We start from the raw sequence: 23347 nt of genomic DNA, 5'->3' as shown, positions 1-23347 counted from the left end.
TCAGCCTGGGCTACATGAGACCCTGTCAAAAGAATAAAGAAAAAAAATGTATTTAGTGGGGTTCCTTTGGGTTCCTTTGTTGATTGAACCTTCCAGGCACGTGCAAATAAGTAATAAGCACTTGATTAAGGAATATAACATTTAATCTTCTGCTTTCTATATTTTATCACCAAGCAAAATCCTCTACAGAGATAAGCTTCGTGTAACACTTGAACAAACCAACAGTAGAGCTGGAGAGGTGGCTCAGCAGTAAAGAGCACTTCTTGCTCTTGTAGAGAACCCAGGTTAAATTCCCAGCACCCATAATGTTGGTTTACAACCATCTGTCACTCCAGTTCCGGAGTATCTGATATCCTCTTCTTACCTCCAAAGGCACCAAGCACACATGCGGTGCACAACTTGCAGGTCAGATACAGGCTCACACATAAAATGAGTAAGTCTAATTTTTTTCTAGAATTAAAAAAGTTTGTGCAGCTTTAAACAGATATGAAAAATGAATTTTTTTTGGTTTTTCAAGACAAGTTTGAAAAATGGAAAGCTTTTATACCTTAATCTTTTTTTTTTTTTTTTTGAGACAGGGTTTCTCTTTGTAGACCTGGCTCTCCTGGAACTTGCTCTATAAAATAGGCTAGCCTCAAAAGCAGAGATCAGCCTGCCTCTGCCTCTAAAAGTGCTGGGATTAAAGATGTGTGCCACCACACATGGCCTACACCATAATTTTCATCCTGCTAACCCCTGGAGGGAAAAATCAGCAACTCCTCCATAGACACATGAGAGTTCATGGGACAGTCTTCTTAATGAGCTTCTGTGTTTGCAAAGCAGGAGCAATACACTTTCAAAGTAAATGTCGTATGTAATTATAAAGAAAAGTACATGAACCGCTTTCTCTAAGGAGTCCTAAAGAATATGTCTTCCACTCTAAAGCCAAACAGGTACAACTTCATATTATAAACTTGCAGAAGTATCATCAGAAAAAAGAAAAATTGGACTCAGTTGGAAAAAAGGTACCAAAAAATATCAATATATTCTTCAAAGAGAAAATGGAGCATGTAGAGGTGCAGGGGGGATTCTGAAAAGTCCTGGCTGCTTTGAAAATATCAGCATTCACTATTAAAACAGAGCCACGGAGGGCTTAGAATGCCCAGCCTTCTGCTGAGAGCCCTTTTTCTACCAAAAGATTCCTTCCCCTGGCAAGAAGAGTTGGCAGGACTTTCTGTCTTCCCTGCCTCTGGTATGTCCAGAAGAAGTAGGTGAGAAATGGGGAAGCATCTACTAGCAATTATTGTTACACCTGAACCAAGAAATGTTCTCAAGATACGGAAAATGAATATCAAGCCACAAGCCATATACCTCCAGACATAAGGAAGTGTTTATTCCTGAGAGTTAACAAAACACTATACCAACGAAGACCCAAAATCAAGACTCCCTTCCTGTTCCTCCTGGGTAACTAGAAACTGGGTTTAGGATGCAAACCATGGATGCAACCTTCTTATAGATGGAAGCATAAAGTAATACCCAATGGAACAGCACTATTTGAGTGTGGACAAATGAATGACTTACATTCATTTAAGAGTTTCCAGGTAACATTGACGTGTGACAGAAGAAAAAATGCCTGCATTTACAGAAAGAAAAAAAAAAAAAAAAAGTCCTGCAGCCTGCCAATGACAAAATAGACTTTGAAGCAGTCCTAGCAGCTGGGCCTAGCAAGCTCTATTCCATGTCTCTATTCACCGTCCTGGCACTGAGGTAAACATCATTACCATCCTGTCTTACAGATAAGATGTCTGCAGTGCAGAGAGGTGAGGGAGACCCACCCAGGCCTGCTCAGTTGTTGTGAGTGCGGCAGGCTTTGGACAGGGGCAGCCTGTGCCCAGAGAACCCTCTCAGCTACTCTGTCCCTGCATCCCAAGAAGCAGACATTTAAGCAACTACTTTGTACTTCCAAGGATAACAAAGAGAACAGAAACCTACCAGCCATGTGGAAACTGCTGCAGAGAAGGAAGCCAAGACAGAGAAAGATGAGCATCAGTAAGCCAGGGTGGAAGAGTGGTTTGTAAAGTCTCAAGACAGGAGCTGCCCAACAGCCAAAGAAACATAAGGTCACAGGGAACACTCCAAGAAAAAGATTCTGTGGCTGAGCCCACCGATCTGAGAAGTGTCACTGATCACTTGATATGCATTTGGTAAAAGTTAACTCAAGGTATACTAAAAAGTTAAGTCAGAGGTTTTAGAAATTTTACCTGTAGTTCTAAATGATGAGTAAAAGCAAATTTATAAGGTAAATGTGAGAATAACCGTATTTCCTTCTCCAATTTATATGTCATACATAATATAATGCAGTACATATGTGTGTGAATTATTCAGTGTATGGTATATGTAAAAAAAAAAACACTGAAAATGATATGACAGCTACTGAAATGTCAAAGTGTGAGTGGTGGTGAGAGAGGTAAATGTCCAATTTTTACAATTGGAACAGAACAGTATGTGTATATTATCTGCAGATATGACAATGGTTCCCAGAAGAAGCAGCTAAAATAGTTTGTGAAGAATGAGCATACAGGAGAGAGAAGTAAGGTGTCAGGGAAGGGACTGGTGTCTATTATTCTAAACATTTTTGTACTATTTTTTCAACGATCCAAACCCTTGATAAACCAACAACACAAATGAACTTAAAGACTGTCCTTAAAAAGCACTCCTGGAATGTTTTTAAAGAATCTAACCAAAACTGTTTAATAGAAAGGTTTATAAAATACTTCTTGGAAATTAAAAGATTGATTTTGTATGTAGAATGGCCACCAGAGAATCTTAATTTCTCCCCTCTGAAAAGCAAAGTCACAAACAGTATGAAACTTTAAAAATGTGTTTTGTCTAAGAAATTGAATCACACACTTCCACCCTCTAATTGTGTTCCTTTGGTTTTTCAAGATACCAAAGAAGGGGCCTTTATTTTAGCACTTGGGTGGGGGCGTAGCACAGCCATCTGTACAGCACATTCGGCTACAGGAAGGAGCCACTCGCTGAGACTAAAAAGGGCTGCTGTTCCAATGCCACGTGAAAGAACGAGAAGGTTTTCATCGCCTCATTGTCTTCCGGTACTGTTGATACATGAATTCTAGATTCCTATCACACGTTGCTCGAACACCATGTTTCTTTTATGTATTGCGTTTTTTCTTGACCCAGTGGGCTCCCTTAATAACCTCCTCCCATGAGGTATGTAAACAAATCTGTGCAGAAACACAGTGCCACAGACTGCAGAGGAAGAGGACTCCCAGCACATGGTGAACACCGAGTCTGCAGGAAGACAGGCTCAAAACAATTAAACAAAGGAGCCAGTGCAAAGGAGTCTTAGGAGAATTTGGGGAGCACAGATGGGAATTCAAGAGGAATTACAGAAAACCTGGGAGAACTGTAGGCTTTGAATTCAGGTCAGGGACAAGGAGAGAAATAATACAAACAGCCTAAGGAACGGACTGGGTGGTTAAGGCACAGCAGTGAATAGCAAGGAAGATCTGGGGTCGCATTTAGTAGAAAAAGTGGTTAGTCATTTGAGGTCACAAAGACTCTGTAGCAGAAAAGAACAGAAGAGGGAAACCACAGGGAAGAAAGCAAATTTGGTGGTTCAGAGAATGTATAGGGGAAAGGCCATTGATCAATCAAAGATTACATCAAATTCAGCTTTGCTCAAGAGATTGAAAAATATGAGTACCTGGATACAGGATCTTGGGGAAAAAAAATAAGTATCTCTGATTTGATGCCTGAACAAATTTGGTATTTATATAACATCTGAATAATTTCTGAGTTGCTGAAATACGCAAGAAAACTTCATATGATATTGACGATCGTTTTGGCCCTTTCGCCCTAAAATATATTAAATTCTCAGGACTTTATCTCACGCCTAGAGAGAGTGGGAGCATAGGCTTTGTGTAAATCCGGTTGCAAACCCAAAGTGGCATTCCACTTACCACCGGTGTGTGTGATCTGTGTGAAGCTCCATTTCCTGAAGCACTGTAGAAGCTTGTGGCATTTGGTGTGACTCATCTTACTTGACTTCAGCTTCCTAAAATATTTATCTATCTACAGATACTTGTATTTTGGTTTTCTTCATTTCATGACAATAAAGTTTAAACTGCTTTAAATATCATACACACTTCTCTGTAGAATTATGAGTGGCTAGGTCCTATGGGGGGCAGGCGGTGACCACAGTTCCCAGTGCCATTGACAGCAGGTGGAACCAACAGACTCTGTTGATTCTTTGACCAAGCAGGTTGCCAGAAGAGCTGGTTAAGCAGACGCACTAAATGTAACACCAAAGTCACCTACTACTCAGTCAGCCAGCAACATTGTTGGTTTTCTTTTTCTGTCTTGAAGGTGTGGCGTGGCACCCTGGCCCGAATGCGGTACAAGAGGACCAAGGCAGCTCTGACAATAATTAGGTACTATAGGCGCTATAAAGTGAAATCGTACATCCACGAGGTAGCCAGACGTTTCCACGGTGTCAAGAACATGAGAGACTACGGGAAGCATGTGAAGTGGCCAACCCCACCAAAAGTCCTGCGCCGTTTCGAGGAGGCTCTGCAGTCAATTTTTAATAGGTAATAACTTGGCAAGTGCCACATTCTTGTACAGTGGCATACTTCCAAATCCTAGGCCATGGTATTGGCTCAGCTCTTTACTGTTATGACATTTACCTCTCCCTCTGTCTTATGTTTGATTGATTTTGTTTTCAAAGGGCATCTGCTTACCTCTCAAAGTAATGGAACTATCAATGTATTTTTCCTGTAGCACTGGACAGCAGCATGCCACAACTCCTGGCTCTAAGCCATATTTAAGATAAATTACCTTCATGCTGTCCCCCACTTCCTGTCGTTAGCAAAAAAACACAAATACTTCCTTAAGATCAACACACATACTTTAAACTAGCAAGTCACATTGATCCTAACAGCAGCAGCTTAATTTAACTATGCCTTAGACTCAGGAGGAGTTCCTGAAGCCCTGATGCCCTAGGCCCTCCAGAGACTCTGTTTAATGGGGCTGAGCATGGGGCCCAGGCCTTTAACAAGGCCCCTGTGGTTTTAAAGTAAAGCCAAAAGAGAAAACTATTTTAGGCCACACTTTTTTTAAAATAAGTACCCATGGAAAAATTTGGACCTTCCCAACTGATCTTTGTACAACCTGCCCTGAATCTAAGATTGTCTTTGCCTGAGTCCTTCTTCCTCATTTTTTTAGCTTATTTGTTGACATCATTTATGCAGCAGAGACAGTTGCCCTGCATTGTCTTCAGAGAATTGGATCCAGGCCCCCTATAGATACTAGGTTCTCAAGCTCCTAACATAGAATGCTGTAGTACTTTCTTTCTTCCTTTTTCTTTTTTCTTTTTTTGAGACAGGCTCTCTCGATTATATAATTCTGGCTGTCCTAGAACTTCCTATATAGACCAGACTGGCTTCAAACTCACAAAGATTCACCTGCTTCTGCCTGCCAAGTGATGGGATTTAAGACATGTGCTACCACGCCTATCCATGTGGTAGTACTTTAGTAGAACCTGTATCCTTTAAACCATACCAAGATTACTTCTAACACATAATACAACATAAATATATGGTTGTTATTTCTGTATTGTTTAGGGAATAATCAGAAAGAAAATCTCTACATGTATTCAACAGAGTTACAGCCATTCTTGACCTAACTATACCATCTGAGGCCAGTTGAACTCAAGAATGCAGCTCCCATAGATATGAAGTACTGATGATGTTATCTAGTGCTGTCTTAACTATAATCATCTGATGACATTAACCAAACTAACATCCCAAGTGTAGTTATTTGATATTTCTTTTAAAAAAGCACTACTTGATATACTGAATATAGAAGAACTAGTTTTTGTTTGTTTGTTGTTTGGGATTTTTTTGTTGTTTTTTGGTTTTTTGGTTTTTTCAAGACACAGTTTCTCTGTGGCTTTGGAGGCTGTCCTGGAACTAGGTCTTGTAAACCAGGCTGGTCTCAAACTCTGCCTCCCGAGTGCTGGGATTAAAGGCGTGCACTACCGCCCAGCTAAGAACTAGTTTTAATTGTATGCTGAATCAGACTCTTGTCTTCATTACAGTCAACTCTATTAATATACTATATCCAAAGATAGACAAGTCACATGACAGGAAACTCATGAATATGTATCTCGTTTACACTTTATAAGAACCATAAGATGGCCAGGTGTTGGTGGCGCACGCCTTTTATCCCAGCACTGGGGAGGCAGAGGCAGGCTGATCTCTGTGAGTTCAAGGCCAGCCTGGTCTCCAGAGTGAGTGCCAAGATAGGCTCCAAAGCTACACAGAGAAACCCTGTCTCAAAAAAAAAAGAAAACGTTAGATGCAAACCCGTTGATGATAAGCCCACAGCAGTAATTGCTTAGGAGGTTGGAGTAGGAGGATGTCAACTTCTTGGGCAACTTAGACCCTGCCTTAAAAGGTAAAAAGAAGGCTGGAGGTGTGGCTAGGTCTTTGTTCTCTCACTACGTGTAGTATTTTCCAGTCCCATCCTGCAGATTTGCAGATTTCATAATTTCACTTTTTTATAGTTGAATAAAATTCTGGTATGAGAGAGAGAGAGAGAGAGAGAGAGAGAGAGAGAGAGAGAGAGAGAGAGAGAGAATGATCTTCAGTATCCATGAGTTGTTGAACATCTAGGTAGATTCCATTCCCTGGCTGTTGTAAGCACTGAACATGGATATGCAAGTATCTCTGTAGTTAGATGTGGAGTCCTTTGGGTGTATGCCCAGGAGTGATACAGCTAGTTCATCTGGTAGTTCTATTTTGGAAAACTTCCACACTGATTTCCATAGTAGCTGCACCAATTTTTACCCCTTATTTAATATTTGTGATGACTGAAAATGATAGTGATTAATTTCATATTGTACTCTGGCCTGAGCAGGCCTCTTTTTAGATTTTGGTGTTTTATTTTAAGTCTAGAACCGATTAATTTGTATAAAATTGAATTTGCTCATCCAGCAAATATTTACTGAACACCTGGTGTTTTGCAGGCACTAACCAGGCTTCCAGAGATACAGTGACAATTGGGAAGAATGGGACCGATAGTCCCAGCCTCCTCACAAGGGTCATAGTTGATGAATACATGAAAATACTGTTTGTTCTTCCCCTCTCTCCCGCTCTCCCCATCTCTGAATGAATCTTGCCATTTGTATTCATCTAGTCAGGCAAACTTTTTCTGTAAAGGGCCTGTAGTATTTTAGGCTATGCAGGCTACATATGGTCTCTCACATATTCTTTGTTTTGTTAAACATGTAAAAATGTAAAGATTCTTCTTAGTTCACAAGCAGTATAAAAACAGACCTCGAGCCAGATTTGAAACAAGCTGTAGTTTATGAACCCCTGATCTTGAATGTTTTGTTCTATGGGATCCTATGATATGTGTGTTAAGGGATTCCAGTGTTATTGTTGGGCTTGGTTTTGTCTTTCTGGAATCTCCATGTGTGTTCATTGTGTTACTTTGTTTTCTCTGCTTTGTTTTGTTGTTTTGAAACAGGATCTCATATAACCTGAAATAGCCTTTAACTCCATTATGTAGGCAAGGATGATCTTGATTTGCTGATCCCCCTAAGTAATAAATTGTGGGCATGTGTAACAATAAGTCTTTCCGCCAAAGCCGCCCGAGCCCTGCTGCTTATTGTTATAGGCATGTGCCATCATCCCTCATTCTTTTTATTCTGTTAGGATCATTCCTTTCCTCACAGTAATTTTGTGTTTGTATGTGTGGCTGAACCTGCTTTGTGCCCAGTTTTGTCCTTTTTCTGTCATTGAGGCAGCTGGTCTCTATGGCTACTACCTGAAGCTATGTATTATGGCTTGTATGACTAGAGTAAAAAGTCATGTAGCTCTCACAATGGCTGAACAGGTCAGATGCCTGAAGCCCAAATGTGCTTCTGTGCTGAGGGTCTCTAGTCAGGTGTGAGCCTTGTCTTGGGCCACTGTAGAAACTAAAGTGGAGACAAGGGTAGGAAAGAGAGCTGCAGTCAGATTAAAGTTTCCCCCCACCAGCAGTGTCATCTGTAACTCCAGGGCTGTAGGGCCTGCCTGCCACCATTGTCCTTAACTTTGACCATTGTTACGCTTCTAGCATCTTGGCAAAGACCTCAGATCAGTCTATCTCATAAGAGCACTGGGGGAGGAGGGGCATGACACTGTAGGGCTGAGCCTTTGCTTTCTTAGCATTTTGTAATCTACCACGGCTGACCCCCACCAGCTATAACCTCACTACAGCCATTATCTCCTGCTTTTGCTCTCAGCCCTGCCACTCAGGTCTCAAGGTCTTCTGGGTCTTGCCATAAAACCTATTCTTGATAGTTCATCTCCCTGTATTGAGCACAGTGGTCCACACTGAGCTACACCTGCTTTGTGTCTGCCACAAAGTGTTCACAGCCAGTGTATTGACATGACATCCCCTGTTCACATAGCTGTATAAGCTTTCTCTTATTCTTTCACTACTCAGTCACTTCAGTTTAATTTTTTAGTTCTTTTATTTTTATATATTTTAATAATTTATTTTAACTTTATTTTATGTGCATTGGTGTGAAGGTATCAGATCACCTGGAAATGAAGTTATAGACAGTTGTAAGCTTCCATGTGGGTGCTGGGAACTGAACCCTGGTCCTCTGGAAGAACAGCCAGTGCTCTTAACTGCAGAGCCATCTCTCTAGTACCCCAGTGTATTTTTTTTTTATTTTAGTTAAAGCTTACTCTAGTGTTCCATGTGAACATAGTTTAGGAATCATTGACCTTCACTGTTCATTCAATTAAAGACAATTCACTGTGATTTTAGCATCCTTGATGGGCACTACCGTGGCAGGAAAAGAGAACACATGTGCATCTGAGACAAAGTTGCTGCTGAGAGCATAGAATTCCTTCCGTTGTTCTTCTCAACCAGGAATATTCTTGGCTTATGTTTGCAGATGCGGATGTCAAAAACAAATTAAAACACTTGGAGTCATCCTTAAACCTCCTCTTTCCCAACAATCTAATCCATCCACAATCCATTGGCCTTCCTCTAGAATGCATCTAGATCAGCCCTTATCTTTGCCTCCATCACCACCTCCCTGACCTGAGTCACATCCCTCTGGTGTGTGCTTTATCAAAGCAGCCTCCTAAGAGATCTTCCTGACCCTAACCTACAGCAACGACAATGATCCCGTTAAAGCATGAATCAGGTCATCCAATCTCTATGCAGAATGCTCCAGAGGTGTCTCACCTCATGAAGAGTAGAGACCAGAGTCCTGATAACGCCCTTATGGCTCTGTGGATTCATTCAGCCCTAGCTCTCCCTCTGACCTGTTCTCTTCCTTTCCCTACCCATGCTGCTTCAGCTTCTTAGGATCCCAGGTTTCCCCCAACAACTCACTGAGCAGTTCTTGTCTCAGAGCCCTTGCACTACTGTGGTCCCTTCTGGATATGCTCTTGCTCAACTGTCCATATGTCTAGAATCTTCCTGTATTCCTCTATCCATCTATCCTTGCCAAAAGTCCCTCCTTAGCCACTAATGTAAAACACCACCATACCCCTGTCTTCCTTTCAAGGCCCACTTTGCCCTCTTTCCTTGTTGTTTCTCTCCACAGCAGGTATCCAATCCCTATCACACATCTGCATGTATTTTTTTTTTATTGTCTGTTACTCCTAAAAGCACCTGGAAGAAAGTTCTTTGGACTGTTTTGCTTTTAGCAGTGCTTCCCCTACTTTCATGGTGCCTAGAACATGGTTGGATGAATGATGAATCCACGTTTCTGTGACCTACCAATTAACACAAGTCGAGTGTCCCCTATTGAAAATGCTTGGAACCAGTAGTGTGATTTCAGACTGTTCAGACCTTCAATTTTACACAGATCTTGTTGGTTGAGAGGTAGTCAGGAAGGTTTGGACTTCAAGGTATTAAGGATGTCTGATTGCTTTGTGCCCAGCTAATATTGTAAAAGCTGGAAGCCACTGAGTTCTAGTCACTTCAGAGCACACAGACAATAAAGAAGTTGCTACAAAATTTCTATCTACAGAAAACTGTTTTACCAACTTCTGTATATATTTCGTAATCATTTTACCTCTTTAGCATAGCATATAATTATTTCTCGCTACTTAATGACAGCTTGAAATCCTTCCGGGAGTGAATGAGTATCTAAGGCCTATACATCTTGTTTATTTGCTTGTAGATGGAGAGCATCCCAACTCATCAAGACCATACCTGCTTCAGACCTTCCCCAGGTCAGAGCAAAGGTTGCAGCCATGGAAATGTTGAAAGGTCAAAGGGCAGACCTTGGGCTCCAGAGAGCTTGGGAAGGCAACTATCTTGCCTCGGTAAGTCCAGGAGAGCAGTGTGAATTCATGCAGCTGTGCAAAGTTTGTTTCCATAAGAATTTACAGAAAAGAGGCTGGATGCTCGAGGCCTGGGTTCCAGCCCCAGCACTATAAGACAAAATCAATACCTTACAGAGAGATGTTTTAAGAAACTAAGTAATTTCTCTAAGAGGTGCTAAATTAGAAGATTTTGTTGCTTTTAAATATACAATACCTGATGCATCTTCTACTTAGAAGAGGGTTATATCCACATATATTAGAGTATTCCATAACCTGGTCCTTTACCACTTCAACCTTCCCTTGAATTATTCAGCAGCCATTTTTTTAAGACAAGGTCTCTCTACATAGCTCTGGCTGTCCTGTAGACCATACTGGCCTCAGACTCATAGAGATCCTCCTGCCTCTGCCTCCTGATTGTGTGCCACACCACCCGGCTTCAGCAGCTATTTTCAATTACACCCTTTATATTATTCCCAAAGCTTCTCTCATCACCTAATTTAAAGTCTTTAATGGGACCTTCATTTGATATGGTAACACCCTTTACTAGTCTAACATCTAGGGGAGAAGGTAAAAGGAATGCTGGGAAACTGTATAGGTATAGTTCTAACGCAATATACTGAACGGTTGCCTTAACACCTATAGTCTAAGAATTCTCCTGTTGTTCCTTTGTTCTTTCAGAAGCCAGATACACCCCAGACCTCAGGCACTTTCGTGCCAGTTGCTAATGAACTGAAACGCAAAGACAAATATATGAACATCCTCTTTTCCTGTCACGTCCGAAAGGTAAGATGTTCTTGAAACAGACTTTCTTGGAGGGAGAAGACTGAGAGGAATCACACATGTGTGGGCCACAGTGAAAACTAGTAGTCCCATGCATCTGGGTGCAGCACAAGTGAGCATTGCCCATCTGTGCTGAGGATGTGTTGAAAAGGCTAACATGACAATTTTTTTCATTTGATTTTTGAGGCAAGATCTTATGTAGCCAAGGCTGACTTCAGAATCACTATGTAGCCAAGAGTAGTCTTGAGCTCCTACCTAATCTCCCTGCCTCTGCCTCTCCAGTGCTATTTTCAGATGTGTGCCGCCCTGCCCTGGTCAGCATTTGTTTTTTAAACAGGTTGTGTGCTTCCTTGAGGTCAGTCATTTGTACTTTTCTATGTGTGTATCCTTCACAGCAACTACTAGTCTGCTGCTTATTATTTACTACCTTTTACACAAGTGTCATTGCTACTTTAAAAACTGGATTTGGAGGGACTCAGACAGGTACAGAAGGAAACCACTATAGGTTAAGCAGAGACCACCATCCCTAAAGGAGAGGAAGTCTAGTGCTGGTGCTCAGTTGGGTCACATGGCACCTGAACTCTGCAGCCAAGCTGGACCTCAGGAGCACCGGGTAGAGAGCACTGACAGAGATCAGCAGCAGCGCAGGAAGTGATTAACCCATCAAAGGTCTCCAAGTGACCTAATAGCACAGGAGAAAAAGCTCAAAAATGTTTATAGAAATATCCAGGGTTCAGAAGTAAAAGTCAGAATGCCCAATATCCAGTCAACAAGTTTACAGACAAGACTTTGAATTCATAAAGAAATGAAAACTCAGTCATCCAAAAAGACACAGACAAAAACATTGAGGCAATTATTAACATTCTGTTTTATACATTCAAAAAGCTAGGGGAAAGATTGTACATGTTTAATAAATACCTTGAAGACTTTTAAATGACTTACAATTGAACTTATAAACATGAAAAATATGAGAGAAATGCAGTCAATAGGATTAACATTAGATTAGACCTTGAAGAGATTGGTGGATTTGGACTGAAATGGCTCAGCTGGGAAAGGTGTTTGCTGCCCAGTCCTGGTGTCTTGTGAGTTCAATCCCTGAAACTCAAGGAAAGGTGAAAGGAGATAAAGGACTCCACAAAAATGTACTCAAGCCTCCACCATAGGCACCTTCGGCACATGCGCAAAACAACAAAACACAATCCAAATAAAGCATTTAAAAAAAATATCACACAACTATCTGACTTCATGTGTCATCCATGTGAATAACCTTGAAGACCCTAAGTGATGTCTTTAAAAAGAGAGAGGGAGGCTATAGAAAGAGAAGGGAGAAGGGGTCTGAAGTACTGAAGCAAGAGCAGTTAACCTAGAATTGAGTGCCCAGTGAATATCTTTCAAGAACTACAGTGATCCCAGGTAGCGTTGGCACATACCTTTAATCCCAGCACTCAGGAGGCAGAGGCAGGGGGATCTCTGTGAGTTCCTGGCCAGCCTGGTTTACAGAGCAAGTTCCCGGATATCCAGCACTGTTACACAGAGAAACACACACACACACAAACTAACAAAAGAACTATAGTGACAATGACTTTTTCAGGCATGTCTGAAGGTGAGTACTGTAGGAAGAGTTAGAAGACATCATTCGAGCAGTAAGGAGAAAAGGAAATGTGTAAGTTTTTATGTTATACACAGAGTAGAGTAGTATCATTAGAAAATCAAGCATTATAACTGTTGTATAAATCTTAGCAAAATCAAAAATGTAAGAAAACAAGTTGTTGCTAATGAGTCAAGAAAAAATACAGGGGGCTGGCAAGATGGCTCAGTGGTTAAGAGCACTGCTGCTCTTCCAGAGGACCAGGGTTCATTCCCAGCATCCACATGGTGACTCAGAACTGTCTATAACTCCAGTTCCAGGAGAATCAGAGCTCTCTTCTGGCTTCCATGGGCACCAGACATACACTTGGTGCACATATGTAACATGCAGGCAAAACACACATGTGCATAAAATAAGTCTTAAGAAAGAAAGAAATTGAGAAGATAAGAGTTACGGGGCTTGGTGGTAGAGTACTTGCCTAGCATGTATAAAAAATGCAGAATTGGCTGGGCAGTGATGGTACACGCCTTTAATCCCAGCACTAGGGAGGCAGAGGCAGGCGGATCTCTGTGAGTTCGAGGCCAGTCTGGTCTACAGAGCAAGTTCCAGGACAGGCTCCGAGGCAATACAGAGAAACCCTGTCTCAAAAAAAAAAAAAAAAAAAAAAAAAATGCAGAATTGTGAAACAGGGAGCAAAGAATAAACAGGACAAATAAATAAGTTGAAAGATGATAAATTTAAACCCAACCCTATTGACCATCATATTAAATGTCAATGGTCTAGCCACCACAGTTGAGAGGAAATGCTGTGCCCTCTTGCCCCATGGAAGCTTTCACCATCCTGGGAAGCTCGCCAAACTTCCAGGGTTCATGGAGGTTCCATTATGTAGGCAGAATTGTTTAAATCACCTGGTAATTAGTTTAGTCCCTAGCGGTAGCCTTTCTCCTTTCACTCTCTGAAGGTGGCTGGGGAGGAGAGCTACTGAATGGAAGTTCAGCCTTCTAATCATGCCTTGGTCTCAGCAGCCAGCCTCCGTGACTCCTATTACAAAGGCTTTGTGAACTCTTTGATAGCCAGGGACAAAAGTACAAGTTGAACATGACATTCAGAATGTCTGAGATTTTTCAGTGTCATGGTCAGCATTTGAACATTCTAAAGAAGAGTTCAAGTCCAAGTGATATGAACAACAGGACAGCAGACTTAGAAAGTTATCATCTCTACACTCCATATCCTAGTTCTGAACTCTGAAATTCAGGATCTCTATTTTATTAAATATATCTAGGGCTAATGACACAAGAGAAGACTTGTTATCCAGATGTACATACCCACACAAAAAATTTCAGTCATATTTACTGTCTGTAAATACAACACAGGAATGTTCCTGTACCCACTACCTCTCATTTCTGATATCATGGTATCGAGCAATCAGAACAGTTGAAGAGAATCAGAATTTGGCCATCTGTAGAAAAGCGTGGTGTGATGCCTCTCATTCGGGGGGGGGGGGGGAGACACAGTTTAATACCTGACATTTTCATCCTGGGTACTGATGACTAAAAACTGAAGAATTCTTATTGATGTTCCTGTATTTCTAAGTTCACTCTTCCTCATGCTGGTTCAGATAATGTCCTCTGTAGAATCTTTCAATCCCAAAGTACATGGAGGCAAACTTGATACGCTTCTAAAAAGCCCTTCTCTTCGTGCTTTGATTATTTTGAAGCAGCTGCTTCCCATTAAGGGCAGTTATTAAAAGTGTTCTTTAAGGTGAGAGACTACTGCAAATAGCTCCTCTCACCACTCTGCTTCCTCTGCTCTGACTATGGAGCAGCTTTATCTCTGACCCCCTGTGGAAGCAACTGAACATATGAACAGCTACTTTGAAGTGCTTAGGGAGAGCAGAAGGCTAGGGATTTTATCCTGGGGTGAGGATTTTAACTTTGGGTCTGAGAAACAAGGTGAAGTCTTACCTAATTCTGAGTCTACAATCCAGCTTTGCTATTACTTTGAGAAAATAAATGTGAAAGAAAAGTAGTGTTCCCATACTGTAATGGTGTTAAGCAGGAATCCACCTATGTATGTCAAATGTTTTCCTTTCTGTGTCGATAGAGCCATGTTAAGCAATCTACAGCTTTTTTTGCTGTTAGACGTGATGTCTTTCGTACTTACCTGATCTGTGTTTTAAGATGATTTGAGTTGCTGAAACAGAAGGTAAATATTTGTTGGTCTCTGTAGAAAGGGCATTTTGTTCATAGGAGAGAATATTTCTAAAAAGCTTCAGTACAATTTCTGCTTTGAGGGTTTTTTCCTTGTTTTTAGATTAACTCATATATCATCAAAAGAACATGTGGCCTTTTTGTCTCAACTCAAATGATCTTGTGAGATTGTGTAACAGGATTTTAAAATTATATTCTTTTGTACCTCATTTGTTTCTCCATATGATTCTACAAAAGATGAGGGACATTATTTCTATTTTTCATTCAGGTTCGATGCTAGATGTTCTCTATTCTACATACTTAGTACAAGGTTGATGAAAATGATAAAAGAATGTTCTCCAAACTGGCTTTCATAAAACCAGTGTTTTGTTGAATATCAATAGGTATTTGTTTTACACCGATTACATAGACTAAATGTACTGTGGAAATGTGGGTTAAACATGCTACTTAAATGCAAAATTCTTAGAACTTTTGATACCTTTGTAGGCTATGGATATCATAGTGGGAGCTGTAGTTTGCAGTATTTATCCAGTCAGACCAACCATGGAATCCTTTTTTTTTTTCTTTTTTTTTTTTTTTTCCTGGTAGGCAACCAATTTGCTTTGTTTTATTTTATCTTACTTTTCTTTTGATTTTTGAGATTATATCATAATGACATAATTTCCTCCTTCATTTTCATCCCTCCAAAACATCAGATCTACCTTTCCATACCCTCTGTCAAATTCATGGTCTTTTTTTTCTGTTTAGCTTTTTATTAAATCAGTCAAAGTGACACATTTTTACATAGTATGAAAAAATATTCTGTGACATTTCCCCCCTTTTGTCTAAATAAAAAAGAAAGATTTTAACTCTAACGTACTAAACCTATAAACAATATGAACAATTATCAGATAAGAATTATATTCACAATGTCCAGTCCAGTTGTATTTGGCAAATTTAAAGAAAATACTCTATTATTTATCTTATCTTGGTCAGTCCAAAGTTTTGTATCTATTTTTTTATTTTTGCATCAATAGCAACAACAGCTTTTCCAAGTTCTGCAGTCATTTGAACAAAATTGTAGAGACATCCAGCACACTCCGTTTAACAAAAAACAAAAAGACAAAAACAAAAAACAAACAAACAAACAACAACAACCACAACAAAAAAGTAAAAAACAAAATCCCAGAAAACAGCACAGTTCTGTTACTCTTGTGGTACTTGGCACCATTTTTTTTTTTTTAAGTTAGCTTCTCAATCATCATCTGAGAGGAAACCATTCTGAGCAACATCATTAAAAACAGCTCTGATAAAGCATGGTCACTACTATGTATCATAAAGCAGGTCCATATAAGAGTGAGTCCATATCATGTTTGTCTTTTTGTGATTGGGTTACCACGCTCAGAATGGTTTCTTCAAGTTCCATCCATTTTCCTGCAAATTTCAAGATTCCATTGTTTTTTTCTGCTGAGTAGTACTCCATTGTGTAAATGTACCACAATTTCTCTATCCATTCTTCAGTTGAGGGGCATCTAGGCTGCTTCCAGTTTCTGGCTATTACAAATAATGCTGCTATGAACATGGTTGAACATATGTCCTTGTTATATATATGAATGTGCTTCTTTTGGGTATATGCCTAGGAGTGGAATTGCTGATCTTGTGGTAGACTCATTCCCATTTTCTTGAGGAGTTGCCATACTGATTTCCACAGTGGCTGTACAAGTTGGCACTCCCACCAGCAGTGGATGAGTGTACCTCTTTCTCTGCATCCTCTCCAGCATAAACTGTCATTGGTATTTTTGATTTTAGCCATTCTGACAGGAGTAAGATGGTATCTCAGAGTTGTTTTGATTTGCATTTCCCTGATGACTAAGGATGTTGAACACTTTCTCATATGTCTTTCAGCCATTTTAGATTCCTCTATTGAGAATTGTCTATTTAGTTCTGTACCCCATTTTTTAATTGGATTGTTTGGTGTTTTCGAGAATAGCTTCTTGAGTTCTTTGTATATTTTGGAGATCAGCCCTCTGTCAGATGTGGGGTTGGTGAATATCTTTTCCCAATCTGTGGGCTGCCGTTTTGTCTTGCTGACTATGTCCTTTGCCTTACAGAAGCTTCTCAGTTTCAGGAGGTCCCATTTATTAATTGTTGATCTCAGTGTCCATGCTACTGGTGTTATGTTCAGAAAGCGGTCTCCTGTACCAATTAATTCAAGGGTATTCCCCACTTTATCTTCTAGTAGGTTAAGTGTGGCTGGGTTTATGTTGAGGTCTTTGATCCATTTTGACTTAAGTTTTGTGCAGGGCCAAAGACTTGGGTCTATCTGTAGTCTTCTACATGTTTGCATCCAGTTATGCCAGCACCATTTGTTGAAGATGTTCTCTTTGTTCCAGCGTATATATTTGGATTGTTTGTCAAAAATCAGGTGTTCATAGGTGTGTGGGTTAATATCAGGGTTTTCAATTCTATTCCATTGGTTTACCTGTCTATTTTTGTGCCAATACCAAGTTGTTTTCAGGACTCTAGCTCTGTAATAGAGCTTAAAGTTAGGGATGGTGATGCCTCCAGAAGTTCCTCTATTGTACAGGGTTGTTTTGGCTATCCTGGGTCTTTTGTTTCTCCATATAAAGTTGAGAATTGTTCTTTCAAGGTCAGTGAAGAATTGTGTTGGGATTTTGATGGGGATTGCATTGAATCTGTAGATTGCTTTTGGTAAGATTGCCATTTTTACTATGTTGATCCTGCCTATCCAAGAGCATGGAAGATCTTTACATTTTCGGGTATCTTCTTTAATTTCTTTCTTTAGAGACTCAAAATTCTTATGGTACAGGTCTTTCACTTTTTTGATTAGTGTTATTCCAAGGTATTTTATGTTGTTTGTGGCAATTGTAAAGGGTGATGCTTCTCTGATTTCTTTCTCCACCAATGTGTCATCTGTATATAGTAGGGCTACAGATTTTTTTGAGTTAATCTTGTATCCTGCCACTTTGCTGAAGGTGTTTATCAGCTGTAGGAGTTCCCTTGTTGAGTTTTTCGGGTCACTTATGTAGACTATCATATCATCTGCAAATAGTGAGAGTTTGACTTCTTCCTTTCCGATTTGTATTCCCTTAATCTCCTTTTGTTGTCTTATTGCTCTAGCTAGAACTTCAAGGACAATATTGAAGAGGCATGGAGAGAGTAGACAGCCTTGTCTCATTCCTGATTTTAGAGGAATTGCATTGAGTTTCTCACCATTTAATTTGATGTTGGCTGTTGGCTTGCTGTATATTGCTTTTATTATGTTGAGATATGTTCCTGTTATCCCTGATTTCTCCAGGACCTTTATCATGAAGGGGTGTTGGATTTTGTCAAAGGCTTTTTTGGCATCTAGTGAGATGATCATGTGATTTATTTCCCTCAGTCTGTTTATATGGTGGATTACATTGATGGATTTTTGTATGTTGAACCATCCTTTCATCCCTGGGATGAATTCTACTTGATCGGGATGGATGATTTCTCTGATGTGTTCTTGGATTCATTTTGCCAATATTTTATTGAGAATTTTTGCATCAATGTTCATGAGGGATATTGGTCTGTAGTTCTCTTTCTTAGTTGTGTCTTTATGTAGCTTGGGTAGCAAGGTTATTGTGGCCTCATAAAAAGAGTTTGGTAGGGCTGGAGACATGGCTCAGCGGTTAAGAGCACTGACTGTTCTTCCAGAGGTCCTGAGTTCAATTCCCAGCAACCACATGGTGGCTCACAACCACCTTGAATGAGATCTGCATGCAGGCAGAAGGCTGTATACATAATAAATAAATAAAATCTTTTTAAAAAAGAAAGAAAGAAAGAAAGAAAGAAAGAAAGAAAGAAAGAAAGAAAGAAAGGAAGGAAGGAAGAAAGAGTTTGGTAATGATCCTTCTGCTTCTATTGTGTGGAATACTTTGAGGAGAATTGGTATTAGCTGTACTTTGAATTTCTGGCAGAATTCTGCACTGAAGCCATCTGGCCCTGGGCTTTTTTTGGTTGGGAGACTTCTAATGACTGCTTCAATTTCATTAGAGGTTACAGGTCTATTTAAATTGCTTATCTGTTCTTGATTTAATTTTGATAAGTGAAATCTGTCCAGAAAATTGTCCATTTCCTTTAGATTTTCAAATTTTGAGGAATATAGGTTTTCAAAGTATGACCTGATGATTCTCTGTGTCTGTTGTTATGTCCCCCTTTTCATTCCTGATTTTATTAATTTGCATGTTCACTCTTTGTTGTTTGGTAAGTTTGAATAAAGGTTTGTCTATTTTGTTGATTTTCTCGAAGAACCAACTTTTTGTTATATTGATTCTTTGTATTGTTCTCCTAGTTTCCATTTTATTGATTTCAGCCCTCAATTTGATTATTTCCTGGTGTCTGCTCCTCCGGGGTGTATTAGCTTCTTTGTTTTCTAAAGCTTTCAGTTGTGCTGTTAATTCTCCAAACACTGAACACCCAGAGGCAACCTGGCCTCCATCCGCTGGTCCAGGTAGGCCAGGAATCCTTTCTTTTGAAAAGTTCTGCATAAAGCCAGTGCTGTGCAGAATGGCTAAGTGGATCTCCACACTCTGGGAAGTACCAGTTGTCTGTCCTGACAAAAACAAGTCTATGCCTCCAAGAAAACAAACTATACGCTTATCACATAGATTCTACTTAAGTCATAGGCACAATTTGATGTCATGTTGAAGACTAAAAACTATGCTTTTATTATAGAACAAATGTTTAGGGAATTGACTGATGTCTAAAATCAAGGCAAAGGGGATAAGGTAAATTTCCATGTCAAGTTTGAATTTTAGTTTGCTACATTCTATGCATAGTGCACTGTCCTGCCATGCCTGTCTGAATGCAGCTATCTGAATATCCCACCAAAACAGTGTTTTCAAATCAACCTCTCATTTCTTTGTTCGTACCTTGGAAATAAGAACAGAGGCGATGTGCAAAGAATATAGAGGATATATAAATATATATACACATACATACATACATACATACATACATACATACATACATACATATTCATTTTTTATTTTTTTTCCAAGACAGGGTTTCTCTTTGTAGCTTTGAAGCCTGTCCTGGAACTCACTCTGTAGACCAGGCTGGCCTAGCACTCAAAGAGATCAGCCTACTTCTGCTTCCCAAGTGCTGGGATTAAAGGCATGTGCTACCACTGCCCGGCTGAATGAATGTGTGTGTGTGTGTGTGTGTGTGTGTGTGTGTGTGTGTGTGTGTGTGTGTGTGTATGAATGACATGGTATATCACAGTATGCCTTCTGTCAGAGTAGAGGTTTCTTGTGCTCATTTTGTTTTGTCTCCTTGCCTTTCTCAATCAGTGAGAAGCTTGACATTGTAGAGGACCAGAAAAATGGGGCTGGAGAGAGAGCTCAGAGGTTAAGAGCACATACTGACCTTCAAAGGATCCAGGCTCAGTTCCTAACACCCATATCATTCAGCTTACAAGTACCTATAACTCCAGTTCCACAGGATCAACACCCTCTGGCCTTCAAGGGCACCTGCATCAACATGGTGCATATAAACTCACATAGGCACACACACATACATTAAATAAATATATGAATAAATAAACCTGTTTTTAAATGTTAATCCAGGTACCTTGATTAAAATATTATCAGAACTATCTCAACAAATAACTAGCCATAATTTGTACAATGTACCTCGGTTAATTTTAACTCTTAGGAGAGCAAAGTATCTGTAAATTAGGGCATTCTCTGACCATCTGTCTGGTAAAGTAGTGGTCTGCCGAAACACAAGTATATTTTTTCATACTATCATTTTTGTTTTCTTCATATTTTTATTTTCATTTATTGCATATTGCTCTCATCCCCAAATATTAATCTCAGCTCCTTATGATAGCCAGGGCTTCCGGCATAAATGGTAACAACTGGATTATCTGATAGTTACTGAGTTAAATTAGTTCTTTATTTGTTCTAGATACAAGTCCCTTATCAGACAGGTGATTCACTGAAACTTTTCTCCCTGTCTATAGGTAGTTGTATTCACTTCCTTAATGGGGTCTAGAGTTCATATTTCTAGTCCCCAAATTCTACATTTGCTGTAGCTATTTAAAAAAATTGTATTGCTAAACTCTACACATCTGGAAACTATTCCTTGAAATCATAGAGTGCCATCCATGGTGACTTTCTGCTGAGACTTCATCCCCATGGTCAGCCTCCTCTGAACCTAGGTATTTCCAAACACAACTTGGCTCCCTTTTTTATGAGATACTATGGCTTACTGGTTTGTTTTCTTACAGGTGAATCGATTTAGTAAGGTAGAAGACCGAGCAATTTTTGTCACTGACCGTCACCTGTATAAAATGGACCCCACAAAGCAGTACAAAGTGATGAAGACTATCCCTCTCTACAACGTAAGTGTGTGTCAAATATAAGACTCCTGTTTTGTAGACAGAGGCTGATGGGCTAAACATGCAACCTCTGTGGCTTTGGGGACCCCATGTCTTCCTGGAATTTTACACCAATTTTGTGTTGTACCAAAGCATGGTTTTCTAAAAGAGAATTCAAAGTTTCTGATAAAGTCAAATATATTTTAAAGCTAAGAACGGTGGTTCTGTGCCAGGTGTGGTGGCACAAGCCTTTAATCCCAGCACTTTGGAGGCTGAGGCAGATCTCTGAGTTTGAGACCAGCCTGGTCTACAAAGTAAGTTCCAGGACAGTCAAGGCTACACACAGAGAAACCCTGTCTTTAAAAACCACACACAGACACAGACACACAAACAAAGAACAGTTGTTCTGGATTCAGAGTTTCTGACAGAGTAACTAAAGCATTTTTAAAAAATAAGAAAAGTGGTTCTATGTGACATTTTTCCTACTGTAACATACTGTTTAAATGTGCTTGTACATGATGCATTTTCTTATTTACTGTTATAAATGGTGTGTGTCTGTGTGGGCACACATGTAGGCAAGGGTGCATGTGGAGGTCAGGTGTTGTTCCACAGGCGCCATCCTTGGTTTGGGAGAGATCTCCTCACTGACCTTGAGCTCACCAAGTAGACTAGGCTGGCTGGCCAATGAGCCCCCAAGGATCCTCCTCTCTCCACTTCCCCATTGCTGGGATTATGAACATTACACCACTGTACCCAGCTTCTGTATGTGGATTCTGGAGCTTGAACTCAGGTCTGTATGCTTGTACTTACTAAGCTATCTCCCAGCTCTACTTTTCTAAATTTTTTTTATGGACATGGAATCAAGTAGAAAACAGTAGAATATTGCTTTATGGAAACATTACTACTTTTACTTGTGTGTGTGTGTGTGTGTGTGTGTGTGTGTGTGTGTGTTATACATGTGTATATGTGCATGTGGAAGCCTAAGGTTGATGTCAGGAATCATCCTGAGTCACTCTTCCCATCTTATTCATTGAAGGTAGGGTTTCTCAATCAAACCCACAGCTCACTGATATAGCTAATCGTTCTCTGAGGATCCCCTGTCTGCCTTCAGAGGCTCAATTACTGGTGGGACACCATGCCCACTGGGCATTTGCATAGGTTTCTGAGGATTTAAACTTCAGTGTTCACTCTTGTACAATAAGCCATCTCCTTAGCCCTAACCACTACTATTTTAAATATTAGATTTATGTAGCTCCTAAAAGTTAGTTTTTACCAATATGTTTTACAGCATTAATATTCTTGTTGTGTAATTTCTGATCCAAGTCCACTCTGTAGCTCACTATCATACCTAGGCTTTCAAATCTATAATCATTTTTATCTGAAACATGAAATTTGTTGTGTATCTTTCTGAGTCTCAAAGTGAAATTTCATTTTTGTTGTTGTTGTTGTTGTTTTTGAGAGAGGGTCTTGTTGGTCCCAAACTCATGAGTTGATGTGATCTTCAGAGTAGCCAGGACTAGAAGTGTGCAATACCACATCTGGCTCGGGTTTGTTTGTTTGTTTGTTTGATGGTGTTAGTTTTATTTATTTATTTATTTTGGTTTTTCAAGACAGGGTTTCTCTGTGTAGCTTTGGAGCCTGTCCTGGCACTCGCTCTGGAGACCAGGCTGGTCTCGAACTCACAGAGATCAGCCTGCCTCTGCCTCCCGAGTGCTGGGATTAAAGGCATGCTCCACCAACTCCCGGCTGATGTTAGTTTTATATGTGTCTGTTCTGATTCTTTAGAAAGCTTCTACTAGATTACTGGATCTTTTGGGGCTATTTTTCTATCTGCTAGTTCTTAAATAGGGAGTCTGTTTACACAGTGCTAGGGTCTGAGAGGAGTATTACTTAAAGATTATTTTAAATCCCTCTGGTCCCTGGAAAAAGAAATAGGAAGCATATTGTTTTGTGGCTTCATTTTGTGACTTCCCAGGTCCTTTGGTAGTAAGGGACAAAAGAGACCAAGCATTCCTGGCTGTGCTGAGTAGCTCCTGCGTTAATGGACAGCCAGGTCATTAGTTGGGATTGGGATTTG

General features: G+C 40.0%; 1 protein-coding gene across 4 annotated transcripts in view; it reads left to right on the top strand.

Annotated features, from left to right (window-relative positions):
- The window catches only part of Myo1d (myosin ID), a 303156-nt gene that overhangs the window by 169337 nt on the left and 110472 nt on the right, over positions 1 to 23347 (top strand). For all 4 annotated transcript variants that reach the window (XM_027426506.2, XM_035447486.1, XM_027426507.2 and 1 more), the window contains exons 17-20: positions 4369 to 4592; positions 10199 to 10343; positions 11022 to 11126; positions 21181 to 21294. In XM_027426506.2, coding sequence (XP_027282307.1) covers positions 4369 to 4592; positions 10199 to 10343; positions 11022 to 11126; positions 21181 to 21294 — 588 coding nt within the window. The remainder of the gene's footprint in view (positions 1 to 4368; positions 4593 to 10198; positions 10344 to 11021; positions 11127 to 21180; positions 21295 to 23347) is intronic.

Source organism: Cricetulus griseus, chromosome 7, assembly GCF_003668045.3.
Source record: "Cricetulus griseus strain 17A/GY chromosome 7, alternate assembly CriGri-PICRH-1.0, whole genome shotgun sequence".
Lineage (NCBI taxonomy): Eukaryota > Metazoa > Chordata > Mammalia > Rodentia > Cricetidae > Cricetulus > Cricetulus griseus.
The sequence above is the reverse complement of the archived record's forward strand: the minus strand, read 5'-3'. Positions and strand labels throughout refer to the sequence as shown.